General features: G+C 45.2%; 1 protein-coding gene across 1 annotated transcript in view; it reads left to right on the top strand.

Annotated features, from left to right (window-relative positions):
• The window catches only part of LOC120024833 (ribonuclease P protein subunit p25-like protein), a 44,542-nt gene extending 29,194 nt beyond the window's left edge, over positions 1–15,348 (top strand). The window contains exons 2-4 of the mRNA XM_038969156.1: positions 10,484–10,507; positions 11,799–11,814; positions 14,747–15,348. Of these exons, the coding sequence (XP_038825084.1) occupies positions 10,484–10,507; positions 11,799–11,814; positions 14,747–15,348 (642 nt within the window). The remainder of the gene's footprint in view (positions 1–10,483; positions 10,508–11,798; positions 11,815–14,746) is intronic.
• The last annotated feature ends 243 nt before the right edge of the window (positions 15,349–15,591 follow it).

The raw sequence follows: 15,591 nt of genomic DNA, 5'->3' as shown, positions 1-15,591 counted from the left end.
AGCAAGGAAGAAGATACTGCTCCAAAACCGCCATAAAAAAGCCAGACTACGGTTTGCAACTGCACATGGGGACAAAGATCATACAAGATCAAACAAAAATAGAACTGTTTGGCCATAATGACCATCGTTATGTTTGGAGAGAAAAGGGGAACGCTTGCAAGCCGAAGAACACCATCCCAACCGTGGAGCACGGGGGTGGCAGCATCATGTTGTGGGGGTGCTTTGCTGCAGGAGGGACTGGTGCACTTCACAATATATATGACATCATGAGGTAGGAAAATTATGTGGATATATTGAAGCAACATCTCAAGACATCAGTCAGGAAGTTAAAGCTTGGTTGCAAATGGGTCTTCCAAATGGACAATGACCCCAAGCATACTTCCAAAGTTGTGGCAAAATGGCTTAAGGACATCAAAGTCAAGGTATTGGAGTGGCCATCACAAAGCCCTGACCTCAATCCTATAGAACATTTGTGGGCAGAACTGAAAAAGCGTGTGCGAGCAAGACCTACAAACCTGCCTCAGTTACACCAGCTCTGTCAGGAGGAATGGGCCAAAATTCACCCAACTTATTGTGGGAAGATTGTCGAAGTCTACCCGAAACGTTTGACCCAAGTTAAACAATTTAAAGGCAATGCTACCAAATACTAAATGAGTGTATGTAAACGTCTGACCTACTGGGAATGTGATGAAATAAATAAAATCTGAAATAAATAATTCTCTCTACTATTATTCTGACATTTCACATTCTTAAAATAAAGTGGTGATCCTAACTGACCTAAAACAGGGAATTTTTACTAGGATTAAATGTCAGGAATATTGAAAAACTGAGTTTAAATGTATTTGGCTAAGGTGTATGTAAACTTCCGACTTCAACTGTATATATTCAGTACATGAAAGACAAACTTCCAGTTGGTAGGCTGTAATAGCGTGAAGAGAGATCCAGCCTGCCTTTGGACTGGAGAGAGAATGAGAGAGAGAGAGAGAGAGAGAGAGAGAGAGAGAGAGAGAGAGAGAGAGAAAAAAAAAAACAGAGGTATAATCTATAACTGTAAGGTTGGTAATGTGAAAGGTGGGGGTACAGCAGTCTGTTCACTGTGATAAGATGGGGAACTTCCCTCAGGACTTAAACGTCTCTGACCCAACAACAACAAAGGCAACAAATAGCTTTTTACCCCATCCATCTTTCTGTGCTCTGTCCTTCCCTTCCACGCTCTCTCTCTTTATCTTGTCCCTCTCTCCATTCTTTCCTAAATTCAGGTCCACACACAGCACCGCTGCCATGTAATCGGTTTCATCAGTGTTTCTATTAGCCAAAGAAGAATACATGGTAATTAAAAAGAGAGCGGCCAAGCGTAGCAGAGAGAGGTTTTACGGAGGCGCTCGTGTGGAAAAAGATAGAGAACTAGAGAGAGAGAGAGAGAGAGAAAGGGGGAAGTGGGGAAAGAGTGAGCGAGCGCAAGAGAGAGAGAGAGTGAAAGGGGGTCTTGAATGAAGTCAGGAAATCAAAGGAAGAGCGTGAGGGTCACAGTGGTTTGGTCCTGCTCTCCAGTGTTCCGAGACAGAACGCTCTGTGAATAGAAATTAGACTAAATGTCCTGTTAATGTGGTCAGTCACACAGCGCCACAATAAGGCCACATTTCATCATGACCAGACCCCAGTGTCCACTCCGTTTATTTAACTAGGCAAGTCAGTTAAGAACAAATTCTTATTTACAACAACGGGCTACACCGGCCAAACCCGGATGACGCTGGGCCAATTGTGAGCCGCCCTATGGGACTCCCAATCACGGCAGGATGTGATACAGCCTGGAATCGAACCAGGGAATGTAGTGATGCCTCTTGCACTGAGATGCAGTGCCTTAGACCGCTGCATGTACTGTGGTGATTTTTCAGAATGGGTACCTCAACACTGTTGGACCACAGATATTGTTTCCCTGGACATGTCATGTGTTATAGAATCAGAATGGCGACATCGCAGATGTGGATCTCTTGAATAATGCTCCCCCACCACCCCCATTCCCAGCACCTTGGGACTGATTTGCATGATAGTTCCCATTCAATGCATTATAAAGTCTTTCAATGTACAAGCAGGGTTCACATTTCAGTGATGGTGTGCTCCCCTATAATACGACTGGGCACTACTAACGACGTTACCATGTGCACCCTCATAAGTGTTCAAAAAAATTATTGTTGGTCCAGTTCATCATTTTTATGACATACTCAGAAATCTATATTTATTTCAAACCCTTTCACAAGTGCCACCACCATAACACATTGGTGCTAAATCTGAGGGCAGCTCCATGAATCATCTATTTTCAGTTTATCTCCTCTCTATACAATGTTCATTTCATTCAGCTGTAGTTGCAGTAGTCAGTGGACCAGAGACTGAACTCCAATATATTTCCTGAAACACGCCGGCCGTACGTTCCGCTGCCAAGCTGTGCTAACATTCATTTTCTGCTGAAACAGCCACTGGCCTGCGAGAGCAAGTTTGCCCTGAGCCGAAATATCAATTATACTGTTCTCTCCCTAGCGGACAGAGTGTCTTTAATCTTCACACAACCAATCAAAATGTCTTCTGACTGGGTGGGAGAAATGTGGGGCTGAAGTAATGGGAGGGGAAGGAGAGTTTCAGCCACACAGTTAATATTGACACAGGGGGGTTGTGGATTGGTCTCCTGCTGCTGGAATGGGCTCACTCTCTTTCTCTCTCACTCTCTCTTTCTGCTTCCCCCCCCCCAGCTATTGCTCCCACCGTGGCATGGTAGCTGGCTGGCTGGCTGGTCGGCTGGCTGGCTGGCATGGGAAGATGCTGTAATTTTCCGCCACAGTTCCCCTGCTGTTTGCTGGCTTTTCCTTGGCCGGGCGCAGAGACAGAGACAGAGACAGAGAGAGACAGAGATAGAGACAGAGACAGAGGGGACAGAGATAGAGATAGAGACATAGACAGAGACAGAGATAGCGTTGAACAAGGCAAAGGCCCCGCCAGCACTCCTGCCTTCCCGCGATTATTAATGCAGCAGCAGCCACCGTGGCTGCCAGGTTAAACCAGCAATCAACACTCTCTAAATAACATCATTCACAGCCTCTTTAAAGGGAGGCACTCAGACAGACACAGTCCCAGAGCTCCACACACAGTATATGTGCCAGGAATGGAGGTACAGGGAGCAGCGCACATCAGAGACCTGTTCTCACTACTGACCCTGCTCAATCTGCATCTCACTACCTCAAGACACCTCAATATGGACCTTTCAACCACTAGATCAGAGTCCCGGTCTTCTCACTGACCTGGTGAGACGGTGTTAGGAGAGGCCCCTTACTCCTCCCCTCATACACACTGCCTATCATCACAACAGGACACCTCTCACAACCTTTCTCATGCAGATATTGATCTTAGAATACCCAAGAACACCTTAATTTCATTATTGACTCCAATACTATTATAATAACCCCTCCACATACACATGGTCTCATGTATGCACACACACCTTATTTGTTTCATTATCAAATGTTGGTTGCCCACTCTCTAAAACCAACTGAAACCTATTGGGAATGTGTATTTCAGTGGTAAGATTGAAAATCAATGAAAAGGGGGTTGGAGTGTAAACAGATTATTAACTCTGTGTATTGGGGCAAGATCACTGCATTACATACCTCTGTGATTCCCAATAGGTGACCTGGAGCACAATAGATTTTCATGCACTTGCTTCGCAGAAATCCTATCGTAATTTCAACCTGATCAATGATTTGCTCAAGCTGATCATGCTCTCAACCGACAGCCTTTGTGTTTGATGTACTGTTCACAATAAACAAAGAGGGACAGAGATGGTGAGAGAAAAAGAGAAATTGAGAGAAGAGATAGTGGCAGAGATAGAAAGGGGAAGAGAGAAAAGACAAGAAGGGTGATTGCTTTCAGCTTTCAGGGTGAGAGAGTGTGTTTTCCTGGTTGGAGGGGGAGAGAATAGTCTCTCTAGATGGGAGGAAGAGGCCCTGCTCTGGCACTGATAAAGTGACTGAAGCCCACTACTGCCACAGTTTGACAATTCCAGCTGCAATCTTCTACTCTCTTTTCTTCTCTGTCCTCCTCTCTGCCAGACCCTGCTCTTTGCAGGCATAATAATGGTTGTCTCGGCACCCTGTCTGCCTGCTCCACACACTCCCCTGTAGTGCCAGGGTTCCACAATAGAAGTACATTTGAGGGGTACTTTCATTGTGGTGTCGCCCCTGACAGCCTTTCATTAGACCAGGGTAGAATTAAAAGGGCTACTCATTCTTCTTCATCTTCCTCCTCTCCCCTCATTCTAATTTCCTCCTCATATTCCTCCACCTTCTACTCCTCCTCCCTGCTCAGGTCTGACATAAGGAGGTGTCCCTGGAGCATGTATGGCAGAACCACTCTCAGATCGGCACCAGTCCATTATCACGGAGATGGGAAAATGCCTTCAAAATGTCCTCAGTATGTAGACCAGAAGCTCAGCAGGGAAGGAAAAAAACACTGCATGTGCCGGGTTTCACATTTGAACGTGTCAATATGTTCTGATGGTTGTAAGAAAGCGGGCCAGGGCATAGTTGATATTGAATAGGCATGTTATGCATGATGTGGATCTCTGACTACTGCTCCCTATCAAGGCTTTGACAGATTAGAACGTGCGTCTACAGTATATGGATTCAAGGCAAATAATGAGAAATGACTTTTAAATTGTAGCTTAGCCCGTTGACTAAAAAAAGGCCCTGTCAATATTGCTGGGTGGTGCAGAGAGAAAAGCGAGGGATTCAGGGATGACTTTGTTTTGGTTTATTGCTTATTACCATCATAATCATCTGTCCTCTTCCACTCTGCAGTCTGGGCACACCTCTCCGCCTGCCTCGTCTCTGTGTTAGACGGTGATTGCCTTGTATTTAAGGATGCTTCTGCAAGGCTCTGTTCCGACAAATGCTTTTTCAATACCACTCACAGCAGAGCACACCTCATTTAAATCTGTGAAAGCGATTTTGATTCCATCAGCAGAATGCTTTGAGGCGAGAGAAGGTGCAGGCCATTCAATAATGCGTCAGGGATGAGAAAAAGCACAAGAATATTCTTTCTCACCTACCATATACATACAGTATGCTGAAAGGGGTGCCTCTCTCCTCAGACAGTGTTGTTCATGTAATCCTTCTTTTATTCTTAACACAGACCCTCATTTAGCTTCAGGGCTTCCCGGCAGCATGAGGAAGTGTAAGCCATGTGCCGAGCAGCTTTCAAACACACTGTGAAACAAAAACATTGGACTGATCATAAGCTTTGATCTGAGTTATAGCAGAGACTCACTGTAGGATCTGTGTGGAGACTATCATGTAACGTGTGAAGTCTGAGGTTTATATATTTTTTTTGTGCGTGTGTGTGTGTGTGTGTGTGTGTGTGTGTGTGTGTGTGTGTGTGTGTGTGTGTGTGTGTGTGTGTGTGTGTAGCTACGTGTTTCTGTTGTGGACCAACTGCTGATATCTTCACTGTTGCAGCTTGTTGACCTTCAACACTTATCAGTGCATATCTTTTGTCTAAGCAATTGCCAGCTTTTCAGTCCGAGAGGGATTGGATAATGCATCCAAATTAAAATCTTGTGTAAATCCCCACGCTTGATTGCTTGAGAGCCGCTGAGAGTTGTTCCAACCTTAATGCTGAAGGACTTCCTGCATCCCAAAGTCATTTTCTTTTTCATTCGTTTATGAACACTTCTTGTTTTTTGCCCAGGGACTTTTCCCTGGTACAGCTGCATACAAATACATCTAGCTTAACAATGAAATGAATTCCCCATCCTCTCAGTTGTGTTGCTATTTATAATAGTAATATAATATTGTCTGTATATACACTGAGTGTACAAAACATTAGGAACACCTGCTCTTTCCATGACAGACTGACCAGGTGAATCCAGGTGAAAGCTATGATGCCTTATCAATGTCACTTGTTAAATCCACTTCAATCAGTGTAGATGAAGGGGAGAAGACAAGTTAAAGAAGGATTTTTAAGCCTTGAGACAATTGAGACATGGATTGTGTATGTGTGCCATTCAGAGGGTGAATGGGCAAGACAAAATATTTAAGTGCCTTTGAACGCGGTATGGTGGTAGGTACCAGATACAACATTGCTGGGCTTGTCACGCTCATCAGTTTCCTGTGTGTATCAAGAATAGTCAACATGGGCCAGCATCCCTGTGGAATGCTTTCGAAACCTTGTAGAGTCCATGCCCCAATGAATTGAGGCTGTTCTGAGGGCAAAAAGGAGGTTCCAACTCAATATTAGGAAGGTGTTCTTGATGTTTTGTACAATCAGTGTATCTCAGTTGAGGTAGAACTCATACATTTGGTTAAACTCTCAAATGGGTGAACACTTCATTGTTTACCTATATGGAAACAAGGGTCTAATGCTGTAATCATCCTCATAGTACTTGAGGCTAGTGATATTTTTAGTTGAGGCAGTTTGCTAGTCTCCACCCAATGAACTGCCTCCTCTGAGAGCTTAAACACCAAATCAGTGATGGCGGGGGTGCAAAGGCTACAGGGAAATCAAAAGTTGACTCCAGCAGCTGAGAGGGGTACAGGACAAGTGTCACAGGATGCCATACCACAGGACTAACAATACTAATGGCACTTCTTTTACATTATGATAATTGCCAACACAAAATTGCCACCTAATTTTTCCCTGTTTCTAATTATTGAGCTCTCCAATGCTAGCAGGCACTGAGAGCAGCAGAACATTGGCAGCCAATTCAACTCCTGCAATTATGGTTCCATTGTAATGTGCTGCAGCTTTACAGAGGATTTGTGGGGCAGAGAATGATTGCTCTCCGATGCAATTAAAAACGGGACAAATCTGGTCTGGACCTGTAAACGTGTCTGCACACGACGGGTCTTTTGAAGCTTACCACAGTTACACTCTGTAGTCTTTCTAGGGGTTGTGAAACATGTCCCAGAATTTTTGGAAGAGGTCACACTGACAGACTCACCAAAGAACCTACTGAAGCAAATCCATTTGAGGATACACACTTGGAACACAGTCGACACGCACACACACACACACACAGTGTTTCATCCATAGACACACATTTGCATTTAGAGTTTCCAAAGTGTGGCATGCTGGGTAGGATTAGCCACCCTCCTCTCTTCTGCAGTGCGTAGCGTGTCGGAGGAAGCAGTGACCCGGTACGAATGTGCTCAGTAGGAAGTGGCAAAGCACCGGACTCGGGCACTATCGGGCCGTGGCCATCTGGAATCAGTGGCAGGAGAGTGTTTATGACTGAGGCAGCCCTCTGGGGAAACTATCGACACCCACAACCTGGGCCACTACCTTGTCCTGTGCTGCTGCTGTAGACCAGCCATCAAAGGATAACAACTAACAAGTCATTTTAATGGGAGAGTACCTGTAGGGCTCTAATCAGCATCTCTGATGGTGCTTAGTGTTAAATGCTAGGACATGCTGTTCTCTGTGACACTACTGCTCTTCATCTGTTTTTAGTTGTGTCGTTTTTTTTTTGAGCACCGGTACGTCTCTAAATGGAACTCCTGGTATTAGCTCGTAGTCGCTAGGAGCCATTCATTAGCTATTAGCATTTGTTATACATGGCATGTTCATTTCCCTTAATTTAATTGATCAAACATTTCCAATAAAATTCATTAGTTGTAGCCTAGGGCTGGAGAGAACAGCATGTGTTTGTGGCTGTGTGTGTTTGCCATTAACAGGTAGACTCTGCCAATTACAGTTAGAGTCCATGGAGTTAATCAAACACAGTACACAAACGTACCTCAGAGCAGAGAAAAACAGCTCTCAACTCTTCACTCATCTCTTTAAATGTCACATTCAAAATGTCATGGATTAGGAAATGTTTTCTGGGATGACATGCTTGTTAGGGAGTAACCTACAATGGCTTCAGAGAATGCATTTATGGAAGAAAAAAATATATGTTTCCTCATAGCTCCACAGAGATGGTACACTACATGGCCAAAAGTATGTGGACACCTGTTCGTCAAACATTTAATTCCAAAATCATGAGCATTAACATTGACTTGGTCTCCCCTATGCTGCTATAAACAGCCTCCACTCTTTTGGGAAGGCTTTCCACTAGATGTTGGAACATTGCTGCGGGGACTTGCTTCCATTCAACCACAAGAGCATTAGTGAGGTCAGTCACTGATGTTGGGCGATCAGACCTAGCTCGCAGTCGGCGTTCCAATTCATCCCAAAGGTGTTTGAGCAGGCCAGTCAAGTTCTTCCACACCAATCTCGACAAAACATTTCTGTATGGACCTTGCTTTGTGCACGGGGGCATTGTTATGCTGAATCAGGAAAGGACCTTCCCCAAACTGTTGCCACAAAGTTGGAAGCACAGAATCTTCTAGGATGTCATTGTATGTTGTTCCGTTAATACTTCCCTTCACTGGAACTAAGCGGCCTATCCCAAACCATGAAAAACAGCCCCAGACCATTATTCCTCATCCACCAAACTTTACAGTTGGCACTAATATATATATATATAGTGGCTTGCAAAAGTATTCACCCCCCCCCCCCTTAGCATTTTTCCTATTTTGTTGCCTTACAACCTGGAATTAAAATAGATTTTGGGGGGTTTGTATCATTTGATTTACACAACATGCCTACCACTTTGAAGATGCAAAATATTTTTTATTGTGAAACAAACAAGAAATAAGACAAAAAAACTGAAAACTTGAGCGTGCATAACTATTCAACCCCCCCCCCAAAGTCAATATTTTGTAGAGACATATTTTGCAGCAATTACAGCTGCAAGTCTCTTGGGGTATATCTCTATAAACTTGGCACATCTAGCCACTGGGATTTTTGCCCATTCTTCAAGGCAAAACTGCTCTAGCTCCTTCATGTTGGATGGGTGTCACTGGTGTACAGCAATCTATAAGTCATACCACAGATTCCAAGACATTTAAATGTTTCCCCTTAAACCACTCAAGTGTTGCTTTAGCAGTATGCTTAGGGTCATTGTCCTGCTGGAAGGTGAACCTCCTTCCCAGTCTCAAATCTCTGGAAGACTGAAACAGGTTTCCCTCAATAATTTCCCGGTATTTAGCGTCATCCATCATTCCTTCAATTCTGACCAGTTTCCCAGTCCCTGACGATTAAAAACATCCCCACAGCATGATGCTGCCATCACCATGCTTAACTGTGGGGATGGGGTTCTTGGGGTGATGAGAGGTGTTGGGTTTGCACCAGACATAGCGTTTTCCTTAATGGCCAAAAAGCTCAAATTTAGTCTCGTCTGACCAGAGTACCTTCTTCCATATGTTTGGGGAGTCTCCCATATGCCTTTTGGTGAACACCAAACATGTTTGCTTATTTTTTTCTGGCCACTCTTCCGTAAAGCCCAGCTCTGTGGAGTGTATGGCTTAAAGTGGTCGTATGGACAGATACTCCAATCTCCGTGGTGGAGCTTTGCAGCTCCTTCAGGGTTATCTTTGGTCTCTTTGTTGCCTCTCTGATTAATGCCCTCCTTGCCTGGTCTGTGAGTTTTGGTGGGCGGCCCTCTCCTGGCAGGTTTGTTGTGGTGCCATATTCATTCCTTTTTTAAATAATGGATTTAATGGTGCTCTGTGGGATGTTCAAAGTTTCGGATATTTTTTTATAACCCAACCCTGATCTGTACTTCTCCACAACTTTGTCCCTGACCTGTTTGGCACGCTCATTGGTCTTCATAGTGCCGCTTGCTTGGTGGTGCCCCTTGCTTAGTGGTGCCTTTCAGAACAGGTGTATATATATACTGAGATCATGTGACAGATCATGTGAGACTTAAATAAAGTCCACCTGTGTGCAATCTAACTAATTATGTGACTTCTGAAGGTAATTGGTTGCACCAGATCTTATTTAGGGGCTTCATTTCATAGGGGGTGAATACATATGCAGGCACCATTTTTCATATTTTATTTCTTCTTTTTTTTTTTTAAACCTGTCATTTTTTTCATTTCCCTTCACCAAATTATGTCCATTACATGAAATCCAAATAAAAATCAATTTAAATTACAGGTTGTAATGCAACAAAATAGGAAAAACGCCAAGGGGGATGAATAATTTTGCAAGGCACTGTATATGTATATTATTTATTTATTTATTTGGGCAGGTAGCGTTCTCCTGGCAGCCGCCAAACCCAGATTCGCTAGATGGTGAAGCGTGATTCATCACTCCAGAGAACGCGTTTCCACTGCTCCAGAGTCCAATGGCGGCAAGCTTTACACCACTCTAGCTGACTCTTGGCACTGCGCATGCTGATCTTAGACTTGCGTGCGGCTGTTCAGCCATGGAAACCCATTTCATGAACCTCCTGACGAACAGTTGCTGTGCTGATGTTGCTTCCAGAGGCAGTTTGGAACTCAGTAGTGAGTGTTGCAACCGAGAACAGGCGATTTTTACCCGCTTCAGTACTTGTGTGGAATACCACTTTGCGGCTGAGCCGTTGTTGATAGTTTCCACTTCACAATAACAGCACTTACAGTTGACAGGGGCAGCTGTAGAATGGCAGAAATTTGACGAACTGACTTGTTGGAAAGGTGGCATCCTATGACAGTGCCACGCTGAAAGTTACTGAGCTCTTCTGTACGGGCCTTTATACTGCCAATGTTTCTCTCTGGAGATTGCATGGCTGGGTGCTCGATTTTATACACCTGTCAGGAACGGGTGTGGCTGAAATAGCCAAATCAACTCATTTGAAGGGGTGTTTTGGCCATGTAGTGTATAACAGAGGACTTTCAAAGTCCATTCTCATAAATCAAGAGTTCCCCATCTGTTTTTCTGTGCTATGGTGTTTGTTTACTTTCTCTCCTTCCTTTGTTCTATGTACTGAAACTTTCTTAATTCTTGCCTACACCCTCTTGGTGGCACTAGATCACCTTCCCTCTGTCAATTACCTCTCTCTCTCTCTCTCTCTCTCTCTCTCAATGAAAGTTTCCTGCCATCATGTGAGGCTCACATCTGCATTGCAGTGCTGAGGAGAAAGCAGTGGCTGCATGAGAGGAGGCATTGTGCATGTAGAGAGAGAGCAAGTGGAAGAGAAGAGGAGAGATGGCGGGGAAGCCACATCATGGAGTCATGGGTGACACCTTGGTATTATTGCCATTTGACACACACTAACACATATTCCAATCAATCTCATCCTGAAGTGATGACAACACTGAGAGGGTCATGTACCCCTCCACCCCCACCTCCCTCATAAAGTCTCTTATTAATGGCATCAGCATTTTTCCTGGTCTCTCTCTATTTCCCTCCTGATGGCGGGACCCTGCTTCATTGTGTTCTGCCATGTTCCTGTAATTGCTGAAATGGCCTGCCTTATGCTGAGCATGCGTGTGTGTGTGTGTGTGTGTGTGTGTGTGTGTGTGTGTGTGTGTGTGTGTGTGTGTGTGTGTGTGTGTGTGTGTGTGTGTGTGTGTGTGTGTGTGTGTGTGTGTGTGTGTGTGTGTGTGGAGAGAGCAACTCTGTACCCCACCGGGAACGGCTGGGAGTTTGTGGGGCAGAACGGCAGCAGAGCCGCGGGCGAGCTCCACATTGAGGGAAATGACAGCCTCCAGGCCAGCATTGGTTGATGACCGTGAAACTCTTGCGGTTAACGTAAAGCGAGCGAGAGGCTGCCACAGCGAGAACTGTGAGGCTGTGTGCAGTTCTGCCAGCAACACAAGCCCCTCTCCAACTACTCTGCAGTACAGAAACAAAACAGAGTCCGTGTTACAATTCCTAACACCAACAGCTATGCCATCCAAGGTAAGCAGAGAGGAGCTAGACAGAACAACTGCTATTTGTCACAGTCTTTAAGAATAAATAGTTTTTGTGCGTGAATAAATGCTGGTATACATGCAGAAGAGAAGGCTAAGAGAAACTGTAGGAGGAGTAAAGAGAACAGTATTTGGGAGAGATAGAGTGCCTGCCTGCCTGCAGTCAGAGCAGAGGTGTCAGAGGAAGACAGATAAAGGTAGGAGTGTTTGGAGAGGTGTGGGAGCAGAGGGCAGCCGTGGAGGAGGTGTGAGAGGGTGAGTGACCAAGCGTGAGCTTTGTCATTAAACACCACCACCGTTCTAAAAGCTTCTCTCTCTCGAAAAGGTACAAATACAGTCTGATGGAAATGTATGATGTTTTCATGTAGTTATTTAGAAAATAGAGGATAGATCATTATTTTTCAAATGCACAGTGAAATGTGCTAAAAACAGGTTGTGAAGTGGGAGTGATTACTGGCAGCTTTTTATCATGTAGTTTAACCTCTGTGCACTTAAATCAGCCCTTTTCTCTCTCCCTCTTTCTCTCTCTCTCTCTCTCTTAGTTTATTATGCAGTAACATCACCAGATCTCCTTAGGCAGCTGTGCATCTCCTTATGACTGATGAGGGTAATTTCTCCCAAACAGCAGAATGATCACTTTGGTTTGGTCCCCCAACTCCCTCCTCCTTCTCTATATCCGAGTAGAAAGAAAACAGAGACATTTGTTGCTATGTCTCCAGCAGTGGGTAGAATGGGTTCAGATGATGAATAGCTCTCCAGTCCCATGCATTTGAGATACATACACATTGGCTATAATAAAGTGGTTGGTGAGAAAAGAAACAAAATTGTGCACAAACAAAAGAAATTGGCAAATGTGTTCTCAGTTTTCATTGGTGAAGAAATGGTGCTTCTCAATCATAGAAACTTGGACTAGAATACAACATTTAATACTGATTTAAATAACACCATGGCATGTGAAAACAGCAAGCCTCCTTATTTTCTTTGATTTTCCTTAGGGGATCCAAAATAATGCCCATGCCAATGTGAATTACCTTCATGGTCTAGTCCCAGATATAGCGTGGTTCTTATTCCCAGTGTGTGCCCTCAGAGGAGTGATTAGAGAACAGTTAGGAGTTCTGCGCCTCTCTCCTAGCCTCATAGGTTCAGCCTCAGTGGGCTGTCTTTACCAATTTTCCCATCTGTCAGTCACAGGCCTAAACAAATCCACCTGTCTTCCAGGAGGCTGGGCTCAGAGACACTGCAGCTGTCTGGGCCGGGACAGGAGAGTGTGACAGCGCCCTCCTCTGGTGATGGAGGGTCCATTAGTCTGCTTATTAGCCTACCTGTCACCACTACGACACCATCTCACCTGGAGGTGCCTCCAGCACACTAATGTGCAGACCTACCCTTGCCCCATCACAACAATACTTTGGTGATATAAGTAATGGCTCTATGCTTCTGTGATCCACATGTCCTTGATCATCATGAGATTGTTTCCAACCTTGTAACAGTATAACAACTCATCCATGAGAGACATACGCCTCAGTGGACTCATGATTGCTTGAACAATGAAGCCATTAACACCACATTATGTAAATAATAATGGACAAAAACATCTAATAGGATAAAGGCTAAGTACAGTGCAATATAATGCCACTGACTTTAACTGGCTCTTTGAATGATGTTTTCAATTATAACCATGCTAATGTAATTCATTGTTTCACAGCCGAAAATGCATTTTTAAAGCATCACTGAGTCTCCATTTCAGAAATCAGGTTTAATCAGTCATGTACATTGAACACATGCACTGGAACGTCCTCTAAAGAGATTGACAAAGTTGCCCGGGATCTGTGCTCGCTACGGCTCTTAAAAGGAACATAACCCCCCTCCCCTCCATGGCAGGTTTCTATTGTGGAGGGAAAGTGTTCATCTGAGATATGAAAGGCCTGTACCTTTAAGAGGGCTGTCCCCCCTTTTCCTCATGCTCCCCCCCCCAACCACACAGAGTAGACACTCCTCCTGCGAGCATTTGTGAAGCAGCTCCTGTCCCTTACTTCTCTTTGTGGGGAAACAGAGGGCACACTTTCTAGAGCATAACTGGAGACAGAGACACAGAGTTCCAGGCAGGACGCCCAAGGTTCCAGCCTACAGCCACTCCTGGCCCAGCCCTGCAGGGGACAGCTCCCCCAGAGCACCTTGGCCAAGAGGTCCACGAAAGGAGAAGAGATGCTAATCAACTGGACCGTCCCAGAAAGTGAGATGATATGAATGATATGAATCCAACTGATAAATGCTGGATCTGAACCCTAAGTGAGAGGTGTATTGAGTGTGTTGTGTAAAGTAACCATTTTCTCTTGAAAAGTTAGACTGAAGCATCGAAGTATCCAGGTTACAAGGATAAAGGCTCATCGAAAGAAAACAAGAGAAAGGACACTTCAGCTGAGAATTTATGCATTTTCAAGTATTCTTTTTTTTACATCTTGAATTGCCCCATTTGTATTCTCAATTCACCACCCAGCGTTTATCTTATTTGTTCAGCTGTCTGTAAAGCAGTATGAAAGACTCTATTGAAAGCACTTTCTGCGAGCCGGATAATATTCATGTCTGAAGCCTTGAAACTTTCGCAGACGTCTACAGAAAAAAGAAACCTATAACGAGAATAAGAAAACAATGCTGTGCTGGAACCCGTATGAGTAAGAGTCTCTGACTGGACTTTTATGATTGGAGAAGATACAGGAGTGAAGAGATGTATTCCGGCTGTGGAGTTGGAGTGGCCAGCATTCAAAGACAGTATCAGGTCAGGGACTCTGTCAGACCATACACCAGACCTGGAGGGAATACACAAGCCCCAATGGAAACCGGTGTGACCCCAGCTAGGTGCCCAGTATATCAGGTTCAGCCTTACAGTGGGCAGCCCTCCTGCACTGTCAACAGTGTTTCCAACACACAGCCCACTCCGGTGCCTATACCTCTAACTCCACCTCCCGCCGCACTCAAACCAGGCCAGGGTGGGTTCAAGAAGGTGTGTCGCACAGAGGAGGACTGCCCGTGCCCCTTCCCAGGATTGGCCTCAGGAGTGCTGGAGATGCGTGTCAAGGAGGGCAGTAAGATCCGTAACCTCATGGGTTTTGCCATGGCTCGCATGCAGGGGGATGTCAGTGGTGTTGGGGTTAGTGGAGGCGGTGGCCTGAGGCAGGTTGTTTTCTCTGGGTCAGGTCGTGCCGTCACCAAGACCATCACATGCGCTGAGATCATGAAGAGAAAAGTGGGGTCTCTGCACCAGCTGACCAAGCTGCGCTACAAGGGTGTGAGGGAGGTGTGGGAGAGCCACGAAGGGGGGGCATCGGAGATGACTGTTCACAGGACCGTCCCCTCCATCAGCATCCTTTTGTCCAAAGACCCCCTGGACCCCCAGGAGCCCGGCTACCAGCCCCCTGAGACTCTCAGTGCTCTCTGGGAGGACAGAGACAGTGTGGATGCCCCACAGACAGCCAGCAAGAGACCTCTTGGTCTGTCCCCATACAGCAGTTTCCCTGAATCTAAGAGAGTGTGTCTGGGTCTGGATGACGGGACTCTGGCTCTGTCCACCCCCCTGGCTAACTGACTGACTGAACTGGTATCAAACAGTTGAGTGGGAAGGATCATAGGAGTTCATTCTGCACTGCCCTCCACTGAAGCACAGTGCTGAAACAATCAGAACATTCACTCAGACAGAACCGTGCTTTCTGAGGAGAACTGAGCACCCTGCCCACCCCATCCTCCAGAGGTCAGTCAAAATAGGACCTGAAAGCTTGTCTCTGTAGATACAGCATTTATTGAACCCATTTCTCAGCACAATCAATCGTTC

The sequence above is a fragment of the Salvelinus namaycush genome, chromosome 30 (assembly GCF_016432855.1).
Source record: "Salvelinus namaycush isolate Seneca chromosome 30, SaNama_1.0, whole genome shotgun sequence".
In the NCBI taxonomy this organism is placed as follows: Eukaryota; Metazoa; Chordata; class Actinopteri; order Salmoniformes; family Salmonidae; genus Salvelinus; species Salvelinus namaycush.
Note: the sequence above shows the minus strand (reverse complement) of the source record. Positions and strands in the feature narration are given on the sequence as shown.